Source organism: Vespula pensylvanica, chromosome 5 (genome assembly GCF_014466175.1).
Source record: "Vespula pensylvanica isolate Volc-1 chromosome 5, ASM1446617v1, whole genome shotgun sequence".
In the NCBI taxonomy this organism is placed as follows: Eukaryota; Metazoa; Arthropoda; class Insecta; order Hymenoptera; family Vespidae; genus Vespula; species Vespula pensylvanica.
This window is the reverse complement of record NC_057689.1, coordinates 6,104,105-6,123,714: the sequence shown is the minus strand read 5'-3', so window position 1 is coordinate 6,123,714 and position 19,610 is coordinate 6,104,105. Positions and strand designations below refer to the sequence as shown.

The following is a 19,610-nucleotide window of genomic DNA, read 5'->3' as shown; positions in this document are numbered from 1 at the left end:
CAAAATGGAATCTCAAAGTCGATTGACGATTAACACTTTGAAAAAGTAGACGCTTTTTTCATCATTTTTCCAAATCGTTTGGCAAAACGATCGTAGGTTTGAAAAGCCTAGTTGGTCCAATCGATTCTCGACGACCACGATCCATCCATCGGTGGGATAGTCCATTCATTTGATCGAGCAGAGAGGAAGAGAGATAGAGATAGAGAGAGATAGAGAGAGAGAGATATATAGATACAGGTAGAAAGCAAGTAGTCCATCTCTCTGCATTTCGCGTTCCAGCAACCTACATTCATCTCGTGCCAAGCCTGCGCTGTGGAATTTACGAATCGAGGACCGAGACGGTTATCAGTTAAATTCGTGCTACCAGAGTCGCGGTGTTTGCGTAGAAAAATTATTAATAGTCGTCGAACGCGATATTTTCTTCTCTTTCGCAGAGACGTGCACGCAGAGCTAACTATACGCGCGAGCGCGCGATCATGCGCACGCGCACGTGCACGTATACACTCTTAAAGAAATAGACACGTTATACACAACGTCACTGACAATTTCATCTTGAAAAGCGTCAGAAAATCTTGACCCTCGCGCGTGGCTTTACTAGATTCTTGCGACACACATACGGTTTGTGTAGGAAGAGAAGAAGAGAGGAGGATACAGCGCAACGACATCGATCGGGAAGAGTAACAGGAACTTTTGAGATTCGTCATCTCGAAGTAGAGACAGACAGACAGATAGACAGACAGATGTACATACATACATACAGACAGACACAAAAACGATAGGACGGACGTAGGCGTCATAGAGCGTTAAACGTTCACCCGATATAACAGCAGTTAGTAGTTGGCGTCGCGACGCCCAAATCGACGTGTCCAGTTTATACCGGCTTTCACTGGTTAACCCGGACGTTTTCTTTCTCATCGACGTCGATGTTTTCGTGACGACGTTCATCGTCTTTCTTCGACGTCGCTGACGACGACGGCGAAGACTACTACTATTACTACTGCTACTACTTTTACAACGATGTCCGTCTTCTTGATGTTACTCGTCCTCGTGCGAACTTGGACCTACGTATAACTTGTCTCTCTGTCTCTCTCTCTCTCTTTCTCTTTCTCGATGCTTATATCAGAAGTAGCAAGTCCGAAGGGTGAAAAAGGGGGGAAGAAGACGCCGTTGCGTAAGAGTCTGGACGTCGTCGAGCCGTCGCGACGGCGTCAGTCGTTCGAGCGCCGCCAAAGCACCACGGTACGCGGAAAATTCGTTCGAATCCTTTACTCAGACAGAGAGATCAAAAGATTATTCATTGGATTTCATTCGGATATAGGCCGATCGCGTTCTATTTCCTCGTCTTCGTTGGTGACTTCGCGTCTAGCGAAAGGGCTTTCAAGGTCGACACGAAATTCCACTTCTCTCGAGGTCGAGGAGAGACGAATTTGCGTTCAAGGTCAATAGCGTGTACCACCTGCACGGCGAACGACATCGGCGTGCTCTTTCACACTCGTACGCTCATGCGCACGCGTCATGCTCGATGCAAGTCTTTCGTCTCTCTCTTTCTCTCTCTTTCTCTCTCTCTTGTTATATCTTTTCATCCATTTGTCCATATATTTTGTTTATATTCTTTTCTTCTTTCTTTCTTTTTCACTCTCTCTCTTTTTTTTCTCTTCCTGTTTTCTTTATGGTGTTCCTTATGCAGTGATTCTTTAAAGCAGTGATGTTTATCAGATCGCTATCCACACAATGATTTCGAGCCAGTGAATAGTCAGAAGAATACTTAAGTATTCGTAATGAAACGGATAGGATTTAAATAAAAAGTAAACTGATACATTTCATCGAGCATGTTAATTATAATGCAAGAGATGCTATAGTAATAGTTGATTAAATATCTATTGATAGTTGTTAAAATGATCGGTTAGCTTCAAATATGAAAGATATGCAGGTAGATATTTTTTGGAAAAAATACAAAAATGTAAAAGCACAAAAATAGTTGGCATCATTGCTTTAAAGCGTCATGCGGTTTTTCAACGTACGAGCTGTTAGAGATTTTGGTGACAGATTTAGTTTTTATCAAGATGAATTTGCAAGTATTTTGGAAAATATCGTTTAGCACTAATGCGTTCCGTACCAGGAAGGAAATATCTTGGAAGAAGGAAGATATTAATATCCCATTTGGGTTGCACGATCATATAGCTCGGAGTTGACCGCTTTTTCGACCGAACGCGGTTATACACTAGGAGAGCTATCACCTTTAAGACTACTCGAGACTCTTTCTCCTTTTCTACTTCTTGACTTATCCTCGTTTATTACTTCGGAAATACCGCAGTCATCGTAACTCTCGCATTATTCTTCGAAAAAGAAAACAAAAAATAAAACAAAAAAGAAAACCGACGAACGTTCATAGGATCTCATTCGAAATCGATAAATCATTAATTCGACCGTGTCTCGATCCATTTTCGTACCGATCATTATTTAATCTAAAAAATGCATTCTTTCTTCGTTGATGAACCTTCTCGAAATTTCTCTCGTTCTCTCCCTTATTTCTTCTATTTTTCTTTTTTGCAAAAGAAAAGAAAAAAAGAGAAAGAAAAAAGGAATCAAATAAAACGGAGCAAAACAAAAAAAGGATAAAAACGGAGCAGTAAGCTCGTGATTTTTGGGGAGAGGAATATTCATGGGATTCTTCGACGGTCGGTGTCGATGCATAAATACAGTTTAGCGGAGGGACCGAAATGAAAATGGAAATTTCGAATCGATCGCGTTCGAAGGCGTCTTTCATCGTCGACGAGATGTGTCGCGCGGTTTTGCGGACGCGACATTTTCCTCCTTTGTTCTGGCACGAAAAGCCGCAGGTACGTGTCAGGCATCGAAATTGAGCGCGATAGAATTCAAATTGATGGAGGAAACTATAGGAATACTGTGTTGTGTTGTTGGGGCTGCTGCTGCTGCTGCTGCTGGTGCCATTGCTATATCGATAGAGGAGCCATTTATTATCGGATTGTCATATGTATATACGTATGTTCGTCTTAATTCACGTCGAATTATTTATAACCATTTTATATTACCTTCACTCTTCTTTGTCGTTGTCGTGTCCATGATTTATCGTTTTAAGATCGACGTATATCACGTAAAGGCATAGGTAATTTCGTAACGAATAAAAACCTTCTCGATATTCAACGTACCCATTTCGTCGATTTTCTTCGGTTTCACATTTTCGGAAACTTATTGTACGAGAAAAGAAGAAGAGAAGGGAAGAATGACAAACAAATAAAAAGAAGAAAAAGAAAAGAAGACGGACAAAGGAAAAGAAAATAGTTAAAAAAATTCTCAGAAAACGCACTATTTTCCTTTTGCTTTTACTTGCTATCGATAGAAAGTCAGAACCGCGAAACTTCCTAGCATACTCCGACTGATCGTAATTCTTACATAATCGAGAGTTTGATTCGATCAGGAGGAGAAGAAACGAGAGTTCCGAAATGAAAGAACTTAGAGCAGTTCGTTAGTTAGGTATTGTTTTAGAATCGATCAAATCGTTTTTTACATTTCTTCTTCTATGCTTATCTAAAATTTTTGATCATTTCTTTTGATGAAAGAAAATAAGTGATAAGACCATCGATCATTTTCTTCGATTATTATTTATACCTTATACCGAGCACCTTGTATATCTGCTTTTGTAATATTTTCTTTTTCACTTCTTTTTCTTTTCCCCTCTAAATTCAATTTAAAAATTCTCATTAAAATTCTTAGCGTTTAGCAACGAGCAACGACCGTTCATTAATATTATATAGACGATCGTTGACGTTGAAATCCGTAGGTGTATGATTCTTCGAAACGATCGATATAGTCCTTAATCAAATAAGTTATTTCTTTGAAATCGACGGCTTCGTGCCAGGAGCGTAAAAGATCGAGTAACGTCGTTGAGGAAGTATACGACGATTATTCGGAAAACCCTTCGTGTGACGCGCATCGCGTATTGGAAACGAGGAAACTGGACGCTTGTATACGATCACGCCTCGGACTACTAGGCATCTTATCTTGTCGCAACCACGGTATAAAAGATAGCGTCTTTGAACAGGTGCCTTCAGTAATTGGTGACTATCGTGAGAACGCGATTACCTTGGTACACGACCGCCGTTTTTCATCCACAAGATTTCTCCTCTTATTTATATCTATATCTTTTTCTTTCTTTATCTTTAATACGTTTCGCCATTCGTACGAGACAAGACCGATTTAAAAACTTTCGATCATTGAGATCGGTGTACATCTTTTTCCGATATTTTACGTAACTTATTTACGTCAAAATCAATACCGAGAGAAATTTTCAAATAATCAAAGTGATCGGGAGAGATCGTTAAAATAAAGAGATATATCGTGTCGCGAAAGGGTGCGAGAGTGACATCTGTTTGACGTCGCGAGGGACACTTATGAAGGGGCTTGACTCCGTACCGAAACTCAGCATCGATCAGATTAAATATATTTGGGACATCGATTGGAAGCAATAGCCGAGCCAAGGTACGTCTTACCCTGGATATATGGATCATCATCACGTATCTTCATCGTCATCAACTATTACTACCACTACTACTGCTGCTACTACTACCACTATTCCTTTTGCTACTATCACCACCACTATTACAAATAGTAATTATGCTTTTGCCTACCGGATAAAAGCAGATAGAGACGGATAGAATTGCACCGAATTCGCCAACAAAATTCCGTGCTGCTTCTAGCCAGATTATTGCGAAACGTTCGCATTTAAGAGATATTCTTGGATTCGTTCGATACGATTGTTGTTGTTATTATTATTATTATTATTACTACTATTACTATTTTTACTATTAGTATCAAAAATTAATTTTATTACGTATACTTTCACGTATATCAGACGCATAAGGATATCATCGGTGTTTTTTAATTTACATTCGTAAGGGATTAAATTCATCTCTCTGTTCGAAATGGAATATTATAGTAAAAAATAATATAACTTTATTTTGGGATTCGTTTCCCTTCGCACGTATATATTCGAATATCGGCGATTCGATATCCGGGTTCCTTTGATCGACGGCTCGTATCAATTGATATTGGACAGGATTTCTATCATCTACAGAGGAAGGCTTTAGGATTGCTAGAGACACGCGAGTTCGCCTTAAAGTATCGACCCGATTCTCTCTCGTCTTTGACAGGTCTCGCGTGCATGTTTCCTATTAATCTGTCGATCTGCGGACACGCGAAGAAGAAGGCTTTTCGAATTAATATGATTCCACGAGGACGAAGAGGCAATAACGAGAACTCGATGTATCTATCTGTGCATATCTTGAGAATGTGGCGGAAGATGAAAAATAATAATAACAAAAAATTTGAATTTCACTATCGTGACAGAACGTCAAAAAAATGACAATTATTCTTTCTAGATCTTACGATAGAAAATCGGCGATTCCTTCCCGTTGATATTGCTTGTAATTTCGAATCAGAACAATTTTCTTTTTTCTTCAATCTGTTTCTTTCGAATACAATGTCTATCTATCTTGATGATTCATGTAGAAATAAAAAGAAAAAAAAAATAAATAAATCGAAAAGTCCGTGCTACTTTCTATAGTGCGTTCTTCTTTTAATTAATCGTGAAATTTAATTTGCATAGAAGTAATCGAACTGTAAGAAAGGAAAATATAAAATGCGAAAAATGAATGTTGAAAGGAACGATACGCGTCTTGCATTATTTCGTGTTTACCGTATTTATCAACGAAGCATCCCGATACTCGGAACAGTCGGAGATAATGTTGCATGATGTTGCTAAATTAAATCGTTCTTTGTGATTTTCCAAGAGATCGACTTATCGAAAAGATAAGGACACCCCCCGTTGTTATTTGTTTTTATTTGATTTGTAAACATAAAAATAAAGAAAGAAAAGAAAAATCTTCGTTAAAGAAAAATCTTTCCTTCAGTGCTCACTAATATTTTTCAAGTGTTATTAGTGTAACTGACCTATGTAAAAAGAACAGAAGTTATAATCGGGATACAAACTATTGAAACATGTTAAGATAGACAGATAGATAGGTAGATAGAGACGGAGAGATAGAGACAGAGACAGAAAGAGGAACATTTTATATCGAAGGACAGCGTAACCTGAAGTTTGATATCCGGATAACAAGATTGATAAAAGTTGTTTATGAAGTGACTCAAAAGTAATCGGATATTACGCCATGAGATAATGCGTGTATAAATCTATGTGCACACGTTAGTTACCATCTTTATTGCGCAATTCATGTAGTGATTTGTTCGAATTCGACTGGACGACCTTTTCTTCTTTTTTTTTTTCAAAACGTCAAAATTTCTTTCAACTTATCTATATATAAAAGATAATGCATGTAACAAGGTTAGATTAAAAAACTAATCAACAATTTTAAACGCGAAATGTCGAAAATTTTCGTTAGAGAAATAGCGAAAGAGAGAGCAGAGAGATGTGTCCTTTGTTATTTGTGATATCTCGATGGTTAGATAGAACCCGAAATGTGGAATCGGAGAAGACCGAGGCATAGATTTTCACGGATTCATAGATGTGCGCTCTCATGTTGATTCGCATAACAGCATTAAACTCGAAACTCCCGTAACCTGATTGGATGGTCCGCAAGTCGGATATAGTTAGTACTGTCTACTGTACGACGGATTTTCTGCTACTCTACCACTGATGAGATGCTCTGCCGCTATCAGCTAATCCTCTTTTGTCGAACGAATATCTTCCCCATTCCTCTTTCATCCTGAGCCGAAGCACCCTAATAAAACGTTTCCGTCGTTAATCGAAACACCTTCATGTACAGGATTCGTGGTGGGATCTGACTTTAGTAGCGTCTTAATCCGTTCCCCGAACTCGTATTTCTTTCTTCGTTTAACCCTTCTTTACGTGCTGTCGAATCACCGAAATAAAACAGGCGGTAGAGCTTTAAGCGTAGAACTATAACTACATCGGATGATCTTTCGAGGTTTTATTTTTTTTCTCTTTTCCTCTTTCTCTTCCTTTTTTCTTTCTCTCAAGCAATTTTTTCTCTCTTTTTCTCTTTTTCGTTGGAACAATTCCTCGTTGAAACGTAGGGTATAAGACTCGAGTAGTTTAACAGTACGGAATACGAAGCGGTTAAATTAATGGTGAGTCCATCGGGCGTAAAACAAGCTATATATGTAACGTATGCGTCTCGTGAAAGCCTGTTAGCTTGTCGGCATCTTGAGGTTGACCCATGCGGTCCACGGTCCGTACCGAAAACTCGTTTCTCGGCTTTTCTCACTGTCGTATTTTCGTGGTTTGTTTCTCTCGGAAGAATATCACTGGTTGTTCTCTTTCTGACTTTCACTTCGAAATACTTTTGAAATCTCGGAGGACTAGATTTCCGATTTTTCTTTCTTAAGGTGGGGATAATCCAACGAAATGATTTTTCTTTCTTTTTCTTTTTGTTTCCTTTGTTTTGTTTTTATCAGAGTATTTAATCGTTACATCGAATTTTTTTATACATTTGGTATGTATATATCTGGCTTAAATTGATTCATTAATTTTTTTTATCAATTATCGATTCGATATTTATATCATGAATGAAATCGAAGAGATTACGAAGAGTACTCGTAATTTCTTTTCAAAAGAGTAATGATACCAGGTTTATATATATTATATGTATATATATACTCACCCACACGCACATATATATATGTGTAAACATACATATATATATATATATTTATATGTAATTGTATATGCTTGCAAAAAAGATATGGCATACTTTTATTTTGATTTCGATATGTCATATTTTTAAAACGTAGACTTTTCGAGTGTTCCTAATTTTTCGAGTGATTTCTTTGTTTTCTTTGGCTTTTCCCTCTTTACTTTTTAATCTTATCGAGATCGAAATGGACTGATTGTTATCAAACATACAGTAATATTACTGATAGGATACAATTTCGATCGCAATCGCGACAACTTAACGTCGCGTCTGCTAAAAATGTCTATAAACGATTGTGTATGGTTATATAATCTATTGTTATTATTTTTATATAGTTCTTTGAAATAGTTATTCGCAATAATTCACAGAGTCTATCTCACGTTGACGCGATAATTCTACGTTTATCACCTCAAGTTTAAACACAATTGATTGAGGCAATGCGAGTGACATTTAGACTCAGAGACGCAAATCTTTGCGATTATTTCAGAAAATCTACCTATATACCTGCATTTTGTCTCGCACGATTTTGAGACTCATGCCAACAAATAGTACGTAATACGACGTGATATATACATGTAGGTATATGCACGATGACGTTATTTCGAAGCAATGAACTTGAATCTTTTGTTTTCAAAAGGAAGTAGCAATCGAGTTTACGATAGGAAAGATATTGATTATTTTGTTGTTTCGATAAAATCGATCAAATTTTTTGTTCGTTATCCTTGTCGTATTATTTATGTACGGTATCTATATATGATATATTTTCTTTTTCTTTTTTTTCACGCGCGAACAATGATCGAGCTTTCACGTCGTAAGCATCGAAAGTATCTACCAAAGCGATATCGAAGACCGAAACCGTACTTCTGTACGCTCCATATATCTCGAACGTGCGAATTTATGTTCGAAAGTACTTTGACCGCGAAGGATTACACTGCAGCTCTCCGGAGAAAGAGAAAGAAGGATGGATAGATGAGAAGAGGTAGAGGGGCAAAGAGTATACCGTAGAAATTAGTTTTCGAGCTTAATGGAGTTTCGAGAGCGTGGCAAGGTGCTCTACGTATTCCCTCGAGTGAGAAAAAAGGACTAAAGAGAGATGGAGAAAGATAAAGACAAAGTGAAAGAACAACGAACGTTATCCAAGTTTTGTCATTTTTACAATTAACTCCGATTTTTCACTCAAAACGTTTCGTACGTTCGCTTATAGAGTTTCCGCTTAAGGAGAAATTTTGATTTTCAATTGTACTATGCGGCACGCTTATGGGAATTTTATGAGGTATATGAATCAATTGGATTAACAAAGTTCTCTTTTTCTTATGTTCGAAACATTAAATTTTTTTTTCAAGATTCGTCCTGATCTTCTTAATCATAATTTTCTAAGAACATAATATGCTGATTACATTGTTATCATATCAACGTGAGATTATTATTACTTAAAATTGTGAGTTTTTTATGTGAAATTTCAACTTTTTCTTTGTAATTAAAATTGATTATAATGTTCTCTTCCCATCTAATGACTGGTCACGCGATAAAGAGAATCGATTTTGTTACTATCATGTTATCTTTATTATTTGTGTATGTTTATTAAAGACTGCAAGAAGTTTAAGAAAAAGTACATAAACGTAATGTACTGTAAAGACTAAACAAAAATGTAAAACATAGTTTCTCAACTCTTTGATGTATCGTCTGCTAATATTGACACTTTGCACCCACTCATTCTTTGTACGATAAAAGGGAGGAAAGGATAGAGAGAAAGAAAAATATGTAGAAAGATATATATTTATTTATTTATTCTTTACAACAAAAGTAACTAACAAAATATAATACATAAAGTAGAAATTTACAATATAATTTTATTATTTTCTGATACATTCAGTTATATATAAAAGATAGAGTTTGATATTCATAAGAGTGAAAGAAAAAGAATGAGAGAGAGAGAGAGAGAGAGAGAGAGAGAGAGAGAGAGAGAGAGAGAGAGAGAGAGAGAGAGAATAAAGAGAATGAAAAAGAAAAAAATAGTTTAGCACAAGGAAAGGCTTTAATGGCACGTCTGGCGCGTCGCCCTTTATTATGGACCACGACAAAACGCGGCAAATGCGTCTCCTTATCAGCCGGGCGGCTTCTTCCGCTCGACTTCCGCTTTGACGATCTCACCGATGATTTACGAGCATAGAAAAAGAATAAAATGAAGGTAGAAGACGCAACGATGTTACTGACTTGGTAACTCTTCAAAGAAAAAAAAAAGAAGAAAAAATGAGTAGCATTCTTTACGTTACATTGTGGAGTTAACTATACTATATCGAATGTGAAGCAGAGAGAGAGAGAGAGAGAAGAGATAAAGAGGGTAAGGTAAAAGGAAATTTTATAAACTCGTTCGAAGATGAGGGTGTCTACGACGAGGGAAAGATTTCATCTTGGACAAAGAAAATTTATTGGATTTGCGAATGAGTACTTTCTTATTCCTTTTTCCTCTCATAGTGTAAAATGGAATAATTTAAAAAAGAGGTAAAGGAATATAGAGTGAGTGAGAGAAAGAGAGAGAGAGAGAGAGAGAGAGAGAGAGAGAAAGAGAGAGCGTTGTTCTCATGAGATAGCTCAGAGCACGAAAGATCCAATATATACCTCGTTTTAATCTCACGAGACAAGATAATAGGAGGATGATGAAAGATGTCGGATCGTTTGACGAGACGTTTCTCGTAAAAGTAGCAACACGATATACAGAGCCGATCGTATAAGTGTACTCTTTGATAAACATGCGATTTTTATTGTCGATAGTCTCGTCGAGATAATTTTAATATACCTACGAGATAGATAGCTATCTTTTAATTCACTCAAAATATAGACCGATTGAGTGTCATTAACTCATCGAACTTTTGATCGTAGAGTCGATTCTATGTAGTTATGCATTCCTTTGTTCCATGCTTCTTTCTATGCGGAGCAAAAATCTTTTCGTCTTTCTAACTAACTAACGAGATCTTCAAGGACGTTACGTCGTTAATCTTGGACGCCAGCACGTTCGGTTTCTTGGCGAACTCGATAGTTAACGCCCATTTCCTCACGGATCAGCGTTCGTACTATAACCAACGTTTCGGAAAGGCCATGAAAACATTTCAAGTCGTATAAAATCTAAATTCGAACTAGAGGAATACTTTCAAAGAGAAATATGCCTCAATGATATCGTGGGTGGAAAGTTTCGCATGGTAGATCGATTAATTAGTATATATAGCCGATGAGTATCTGGTCGGTAGGCGATCGTGTTTGTATTCGGTATTCGCAGGAAGCAAATGTGTGATTTAGTAGATAATGACCGAAGCAAATAGAGGTGCATGTTGGTACAGTGTTGTGCTTAATTACCGGCATACAGTAGTATTGTAATAATTCACGCGTTTGTTGTTCATTATCGAACGTAGACTCGATTGTTCTAAAGATCGTTGTAATAATGTTATCTATTAATCTATATTTTTATCTGTCTCGTTCCTCCTTCATTTTTATATTTTATTTTCAGAGTTGTTAACTGAGAATGCGCAATGACACAGCGAATTTATCAGTGGTCCACGAGCCCAAGGGAGGCACCGCAGACTATCCAAATGGAGCCCCCAAAAACTCACCGCCCAGAAAAAATCCTCTCGAGGTGTAAGTAGTATCTTCGTTCTTTCTTTCTTCCGTTCTTTTTCTTTCTTTTTTTAACAAAAATATTTTCCTCTCTCAATCCTGTTCTTATTTAAATTCTTCGATCTTAGATATCATAACATTCTTGACCAGAAATGCGATATCAATAATCGATCATATTTTCGATAAGTCGTTGGGATTATTGCATAGTTATTAATAATTATTTATCCAAAACTTGACTCTTTTTATCTTACTGAATGCAATCGGCTTATCCATACTTTTGTGAACTGGATATTCTTTATCTCGACGTATAACTGAATAAGATCGTAACATCCGTTGTTTTTACGAAAGGAAGGTTATCAGGAAGAAAGAGGATAAACTTTTTCGTTTCGTGCAAAATTCGTGTAAAATTCAAATACTGGATGTTTCGTTATTTTCTTCTCTCCGAAAAAGTAAAAAATAGTCCACATTTATAAGAGTACCCTTGTGTAAAGTCAGGAAAGTTATTTGTGTTGAGTGATAAAACGTAGGGGTTGGGATGAGATGAGATGGGGGATGGAGAGGAGTGGAGAGAGCCTGAGAAGAGATAGAAAGTCTAATCGCGCCTCACTGTCAATTCATATTCTTCGTGATCCAGCTCGTTCGCGCTTGGAATCGATCTAAGGCTTTGAAAAGGAAGCTTTCAAGGAAAAGGGCTTTTCCCTGACTTTTAACATGACCGAATAAGAGACATTTCCCTTTCCGCTAACACATGGAAGAGGAAAAGTTATCTGAGAGTGATCGTTTATCGAGACGAAGAGAAGAATGACATTCGGGTTGCGAATGGCGCATGAAAATTGTCTTCCTTTCGCTTGTACAGGGTGGTTAATTGACTACTCGAAACTTATTTATTAGGTGAATTTGTTCGCGTTCTTCTAAATATTTTTTATCCTAAATATATTCATATGCACAATTTTTTTTAAGAGCATGATTCTAATAAATTCTTGCAAAATTATTTTTATCGTTTCGAATACAAAAAAGAAATATATACATATATATATATACATACATATATACATATATACATATTTTAATCGAGGAAAGGTGATCACGTTATACGATTCACCCTGTATACGCGATATTATGCAGGCACACATATGCATGTGTACATTTAACGCGTATCGTCGATCGTAGATTCGACGTAGGAGTTTCGAACAGCAATTACGTCGCTAATGGAAGTCCCTGAGGGTAAATCTCGACAGACATTTCGCAAAAGTATCTCTCTCTCCCTCCTTCTCTCTCTCTCTCTTTCTCTCTCTCTCTCTCCTTTATTTTGTACATTCATCTTACTTGCACTCTCACGAAAGGAATTCACCTGGAAGTCGAGAAACGTGTGAAGCAGGAAAACTTTTCCCTTGACTAGTAAGACTTCGATTCTCTGTCCCTTTTCGCGATTCGATCGTCTCCCAACGAATGATTTATGTTTCCGAAAGAATCGGCCATTCCGTGATCGTTTGTTACGAACTCTTTTCTCTTAAGGCGTGTCAACAGAGTGTTGAAGAAAGCTCGAACGATAAAAAGGGAGCATTCGACGTGATAAATTATCTCTCTTTCTTTTTAATAGAAAAATTCGGTTCTTTTTTTTTTGGTCTTTTGTTTCTTTTTTTTTTCTTTTTAACATTACTTCATTTACCTTTTCTCCATTTTTTTCGGATACAATAGTAAATTCCTTCTTCTTCTTTTTTTTTGCTTCTTGTTTTTCTTTTTTTTGCACTCTTAACGATGTCATCAACTCGGAATACATTTCCGCCGATCGGGAAATCTCCGAGGTCGATTAAAATTTCAAATTTGAGATTTCTCTTTCCTCGTTTCTCTTCTTCTCCTATTTTCTTCCTCTTTACTCTTGCTCACTCATTTCCAATCCACCGCAAAAGACCTACTTGATTTTCCAAAAGGCCCACCTAAATTCAAGTCTCGAATATCTAATTCTCACGTATACGTTAGATATATAAGTACATACACCTACACATATAGGTGTATACACACACACACACACACACACACATACACATTGTATCGCGCGATCTCGAGCATTTGAATTTCAACTTACCCTACCACGATTCTAAAGGGAAAAGGGATAAGGTAAGGTAAAGCGAGAACGGGCTGATACGTTGAATATTCGAACGACTTCTCTCGCTTGGGGAAGGGCGATTTTTCTCTCTCTCCTTTTTTACCTTCCTTTTTCTCTCCTCTTTTATTATTTCTTTTACTTTTTCTTTCTTTTCCTTTTCTCCTTTTTTCCTCGAGGAGAAGCCATGGGAAATTTCAGATACCCTCGTGATTCTCGATTTCTTCTTCGAGAACGATTCTGCTTTCTCGGAAAATATTATTAACGAGGACCAAGGAATCAAGAAGAATCGAAGGATTTCCGAGTTTTTATTTTCCCTACGTTTTTACGACACTGTCATTAGTAAGACGTTAATCGAAAGGTCAATGATTACTATTTTTTCCCTTTTTTGTTTTTTTTTGTTTCTTTTTTTCTATTCCTTTTCCTCTTTTCTTCGATCATTCGTCTTCTGAGAAGAGTACATCTTCATTAAGAACCATGACTCTCGTTCCAGCGATTCAATTAACGATACGACAGATTCAACGATATCAAACGTATTTTCTTTTATTTTCTTATCAACTTAAATATCAAATGTCGTAACACGTAGGTTACATTCTTTCCGAATTTTCGTTCAAGATTCGAATCAGTTCGATTTTCTTGTACTCGAATGCAAAGATCCCAACGAATTTGAAAGAATATGCGTCGAATTTCGAGTTGAAAGCTATGAACGTGCACGGAATATTTTCTGTATTTAACGTACACGATATTTGCACATATATACTTACACATATATATATACACATATATATATCTTCTCTGACATACACGTATTAATGTACACGTATTAACAAGGAGGCAACAAAGCTTTCCCGAGCTTGTTCTTTTGGCAAGAAAGCAAGCAATATCGATCCTTCAAAACGCACCAAAATTTACCCGTGAAGCTTCGAAGAATAATTTTCCGCTAAATGAATCATTACTGTTCGCGTTTTGTACGTTACCCTGATATATTTTATTTCAGACACACAACGAGACACGGAGAAGGATAAAACGGAAACCGAGTATATGCTACAACAGAATGGCGAACCAATGTACGAAAGCATATTAAAAAAAAATATACAAAAAAAAAAAATATATATAAAATCGTAAAATTGAAATAGAGATACGATGTTCTGGTGAAAGAACGGGAATGAACGAATAAATAGCATTATAACAATTTTATTAATATCGCTGAACAGGAGCTATTTTGTAAATGGGACATTGGTATCGATGATATTCGAAAGAAGCTTATACGTATATGTAACAGAGTCGAAAACTCGGAAACGAGACTATCGATCAGACTTGGATACGATATACATATAATCATTTTCTTCATTTTTATTTTTTTCTCTTTTACTGTTTTTTTTCTGTTCTTTTTTTTTTCCTTTTTTTTTTCTTTCATAAACGGTCGAACGAACGATAGGAAGACTAAACGAAAGTTTTTTCCGATCGGAAGTTCTTCAATTATCCGATAATCGATATCCTAATTAAGATTCGACTATACTTTGTGTCCACAGTGAATTCGTACCACCTCAGACGAAGGAGGAGGAAAAACCAATCCAGCAGACACCGTCGTTACCACCGGTGCCTTACTACAGACTCGTAAGTTTTTCTCCCCTTCACGGAATAATTTATCTTCACAAATTTTTAAGTATTTTTATCCGGAACACCCAACTCGTCCGACGAATCGAATCGAGAGACAGACGCCCAGCACTATCGGTGTGGTACGTTTTTAGACGGGGGTAATGTCGCGATGTCTCTTAAGTTGACGATAGTAATGATAGTATGTAGGTGGTAAGTACGGTACATTTAAGAAACTGGGAATATACGAGCATGGAAAACGTTTTCCTGGGAATGAAATGGTCCGTTTATTCGGTACCGACTAAAAAAAGAACATTTAGAGCGTCGAAATCGTTCTAAGCGCGATGCGCCGTCGCAGTTAGAGGGAAAAGAAATAGGAGAGGGAGAAAAGAAGACGAAGACGAAAACGAAGACGTAGACGAAGACGAAGAAGTAGACGAAGATGAAGAAGAAGAAGAAGAAGAAGAATAGGAAGAAAATTCGCACCAAAGAAACCGCGCTCAAGGAAATGATACGTCTAGGGCTTCGCTTAAAGTTTCCACCAAGAATTTAATAATGCTTTCCGTTTGGGAAACGGAATTTTTCTTCAAGAGGGAAAAAGAGAAAATCAACGAATTTAATACTCGCCCGTAAGAGGGAACAAAATTGTCGCCCGAATATTTTTCTATTTTTCTCTCACTCCTATTTTCTTTCCTCTTTTTTCTTCGCACTTTATATTTCGATGTTTTTTTTTTCTTCGTCGTAGTCAGACAAAAATAAGAAACACTGTCGGTTAGCTCGAACAGACGACGACGAGCCTAGACGACAATCTTTCGGAACTACTTTTTATTATTTTTATGTCTTCTTTACTTTTTTTCTACTTTTACGAAAGCAATATACGAATAAGTACTTATTCGATAAGGAACGTGTTCTCCTTCCTCGCGAATACACGAAGGGACGTGGGTGTTCTGGCTTCGTTTTCGTTTGTTCACAGGCGATGTGCCCCACCATTAATCATATTCTTAAGCAGATATTAATTTTCCTCAGTTAAGTCTTCCGTGAGTCGCGAGTTGTGCGCCCCGCCACTAAATCATTCGAGAGTGTTTGTGAAATTTCGGACTAGTCGAAGACAAATTGCGCGCCTGAAGAACTTTTTCGGTCCTTCTTGAAACAAAGACGCGAATAATTAAACGGGCACGTAAATTTTCGACGAGGATTATTATACAAATAATGAAAGAAACGGAAGACGAAATTGATGGCCAATGTATTATATTATTTTATCGATATATTCTTACAAATAAACCTCTTTATAAGGTTTCCTACATAAATGAGCTTAACGTCGAACTCTTAAGTTAAAATTATACGTAATTTTTATATATGATCTTAACTTATAATTTTTACATACAATGCTTAAGTGTAATAATTTCTATTTCTTTTCGTTTTTTTTTGTTTTTTACAATTATAGTTCCGATTTGCTACTGTCGGCGAGTTGATGTTGATTTTCGGAGGCCTGATCATGGGAATATTGACGGGTCTCTGTATCCCGATTTCTACAATACAATATGGTGAATTCACAACCTTATTGGTCGACCGTAATATGCCGAATCAAACGAGTACTCCGACGCTTATATTGTATTGGTTCGGAGGAGGAAAGGTCTTGTAAGTTCTCTTTTCCTTTTCTCATCTTTCGGGAATAATAATATCTATTAATCTGATTTCATTATTCCATTTCTTTAAGATTGTTTCTTATACGAGGAAAAATTTAGGAAAAAAGCACAAGTTAGCATGATTTTTATTTCTTTTTTTTTCTTTTTTTTCTTTTTGTTTCAGAGGACAGAACGCAACTGACGAGGAGAAAATGGACGCTCTCTACGACGACTCAGTGGCATTTGGCGTATCTTGTGCCGCTTTGTCGTCGCTACAATTCATCTTTGCCATCTTCACCGTCGACTTATTAAACGTAGCCGCGTTTAGACAGATCGCTAGAGTACGCAAAATGTTTCTGCGTGCTGTTCTTAGGCAGGACATGAGTTGGTACGACACCAACACATCCACGAATTTCGCAAGCAGGATTACCGAGTAAGTTTTTCTTTTTCTTTTCTTTTTATCTTCCCCTTTATCTATTAAAAATCAAATGGCAAGAAAATATCAACGATTATTTATCATCGTTCTATGGAAATATACATTTTACACAAGTATGAAACATCTATATTAGATGTATAATTCGAATGTGACTATATATGAAATGAAAATGAAGAAAATTTCTGTCATTTTATTTACAAAAAATTCAGTCGAATCTTTCGTATAAACGTTTCGGTAGATTCTCCATACTATTCTTTATACAGAAGGAGAAGTACGTTGTTTCAAGGAGGAAGCACATTGTTGGTATGGTCGAAACATCGTCAAATAGAGTATTGTCCCATCGCGATAGTGTAACTAAAATGCGATGCGATGGAAGAGAGCAAAGTTTTCAGTAGTTTGAGCGTGCGCGTGTTCAGCAGCGAGTCACCGAGCCAGCCGGCTAGCTAGCTAACCAGACAGGCATTCGAATAGAAGAGAGAAGGTGCAACAGGTGGGCGTTTGCGAAACTCGAAAACCTTGTCTATGCCCTGTCTTTGCCTTCGCTCGAATTAGCTCGTACGTAATAGGTAGAAGAAGCATGGTTCGTCGTTATTATGGGAAATTTCGTAAGAACAGTTATAATGATCCGGTCCAAATCGTCTATCTCTCTTTCTCTATCTTCTCTTTCTTCATATATCCGAGATTAGCTAAATTAGGAAAAAGAAAGGAAAGAAGAAGAAAAATCATTCTATGAGATTATTTAAACAAATCTTTCATATTCTTACGTGATTCTTTTTATAATGGTCAAAGATTCGATCAAATTTCTAAGATTTAATCTATATACTTGTGTATAATGTAGAAGAGTTTAAACAATTGACATTTTTATTATTTTTTTTTGTTTAAGGTGGAAGAATTTATATAGCGACAATAGTAGTAACAATTTGATAGAAAATGTTCTTTTCAACATATTTTTCAAGAGCATTGTATTTTATTAATCGAGAATTCACAAATGAAATCTCTGTTCTCTTTTTAATCTAATAATGTTATTGTTTATAAATTTAAACAGTGACACTGTTACATACTCGAGAATTCAGTATCCTCTTCGTATCTTCGAGTATATCAGTGACATCGCCTCGAGAGTTTCCGTTTTTATATCATGTTTCATCCTAAACGACGGAGCATCTTACGTCAGACATTTAAGACACTTAATCGTCGTTACATAAAGTCTTTTTTCGCTTGTGGCGAGAGAGAAAAAGAGAAAGAGAGGAAAAGTAAGAGAGAGAGAGAGAGAGAGAGAGAGAGAGAGAGAGAGAGAGAGAGAGAAAGAGAGACGGTGATAAACGATGCAAGGGTACCACCTTCGTCGTCGATCGATAACGATAAACGCTTTTCCATTACCATTTGCCAAGGACTGACCCATCCAGAGAGAACTTTTTATTATGGGGGGAAGAGAGAGTGGGAGGGAAGGAGGAGGAGAGAGGGTGTGCACTTTAAAAAGTCGATTACCGCGAGAACAAACGTTCGTTACCACCGAGCTCGAGCGAACGATATTATTTTTAGCTCGATCTCGAGGGCTCGTGTCTCACCCCTCGAGGTTTTCAAGGCTTACCGAAGCCCTTATTGTTCGCACAATTTAATGTCGCTTCATTCATTCATTTCTCTTCTTCGATCTAATCGATGACATTATACAAGCTGTTCGAATTGAAATTGATTAGCGTGGATGTATAATTTTTTCTCGCTCTTCCTTTTTTCTTTTTTACAATAAAGTAATCTAAAGTCTTTATAAAATGATCAAGTAGATCATAATTTTCCAGTTGGATTAATTTTTTTTTTTCGACGTAGGTATCTGATCACGAAATTGAATTTCGAAATTTCACGATACGTAAAAAATTATTTTTTTAAACGTGAAAGGATTCGTATGGACGTCAATTTTTCTTTTCTATTCTTTTTTCAGAGATTTGGACAAAATGAAGGATGGAATAGGCGAGAAACTCGGTATCTTTACGTATTTGATGGTCTCCTTTATATCATCAATCATTATATCCTTCATATACGGTTGGAAATTGACATTGGTTGTGCTTAGCTGCGCGCCAATTATCGTCATAGCCACTGCTGTGGTAGCCAAGGTTCAAAGCTCCTTAACAGCCCTCGAGTTGGCTGCGTATGGACAAGCTGGAAGCGTCGCTGAAGAGGTCCTTGGTGCCATCAGGACGGTCATAGCCTTCAACGGCGAGCAAAAGGAGGTCGACAGATACGCGGAGAAGCTTTTGCCCGCGGAAAAAACAGGCATCAAGAGAGGAATGTGGTCTGGCGTTGGAGGTGGTGTCATGTGGTTTATCATTTATCTCAGCTATGCCCTCGCTTTTTGGTAAGTTACTTAAAAGTGTCTTATTTGATTGATGTTCCCTTTTGATCCTGTGAATAAATCGGCAAAAGTTAAATTAATTTTATTATACTGTATAATATTTTCGTTTAAAAATTATGGTGAATTATAGAATTATTATGATCTATTTTTATATAAATTTTTTATAAAATTATAAAGTACGTCACGATTAATTGAATGAATTTTT

At 36.8% G+C, this 19,610-nt stretch overlaps 1 protein-coding gene across 4 annotated transcripts in view; it reads left to right on the top strand.

Moving 5' to 3' along the window:
* Positions 1-19,610, top strand: part of LOC122629579 (multidrug resistance protein homolog 49-like) — a 57,804-nt gene that overhangs the window by 26,815 nt on the left and 11,379 nt on the right. Inside the window, exons 1-7 of one of the 4 annotated variants that reach the window (XM_043813143.1) lie at positions 1,809-4,500; positions 11,194-11,321; positions 14,402-14,471; positions 14,937-15,021; positions 16,445-16,638; positions 16,810-17,058; positions 18,995-19,408. In XM_043813143.1, coding sequence (XP_043669078.1) covers positions 11,216-11,321; positions 14,402-14,471; positions 14,937-15,021; positions 16,445-16,638; positions 16,810-17,058; positions 18,995-19,408 — 1,118 coding nt within the window. In that variant the 5' untranslated portion in view covers positions 1,809-4,500; positions 11,194-11,215. Of the gene's footprint in view, positions 1-1,808; positions 4,501-11,193; positions 11,322-14,401; positions 14,472-14,936; positions 15,022-16,444; positions 16,639-16,809; positions 17,059-18,994; positions 19,409-19,610 lie in introns of those variants that run through there. The other 3 variants (XM_043813142.1, XM_043813145.1, XM_043813144.1) reach the window with 3 other exon arrangements.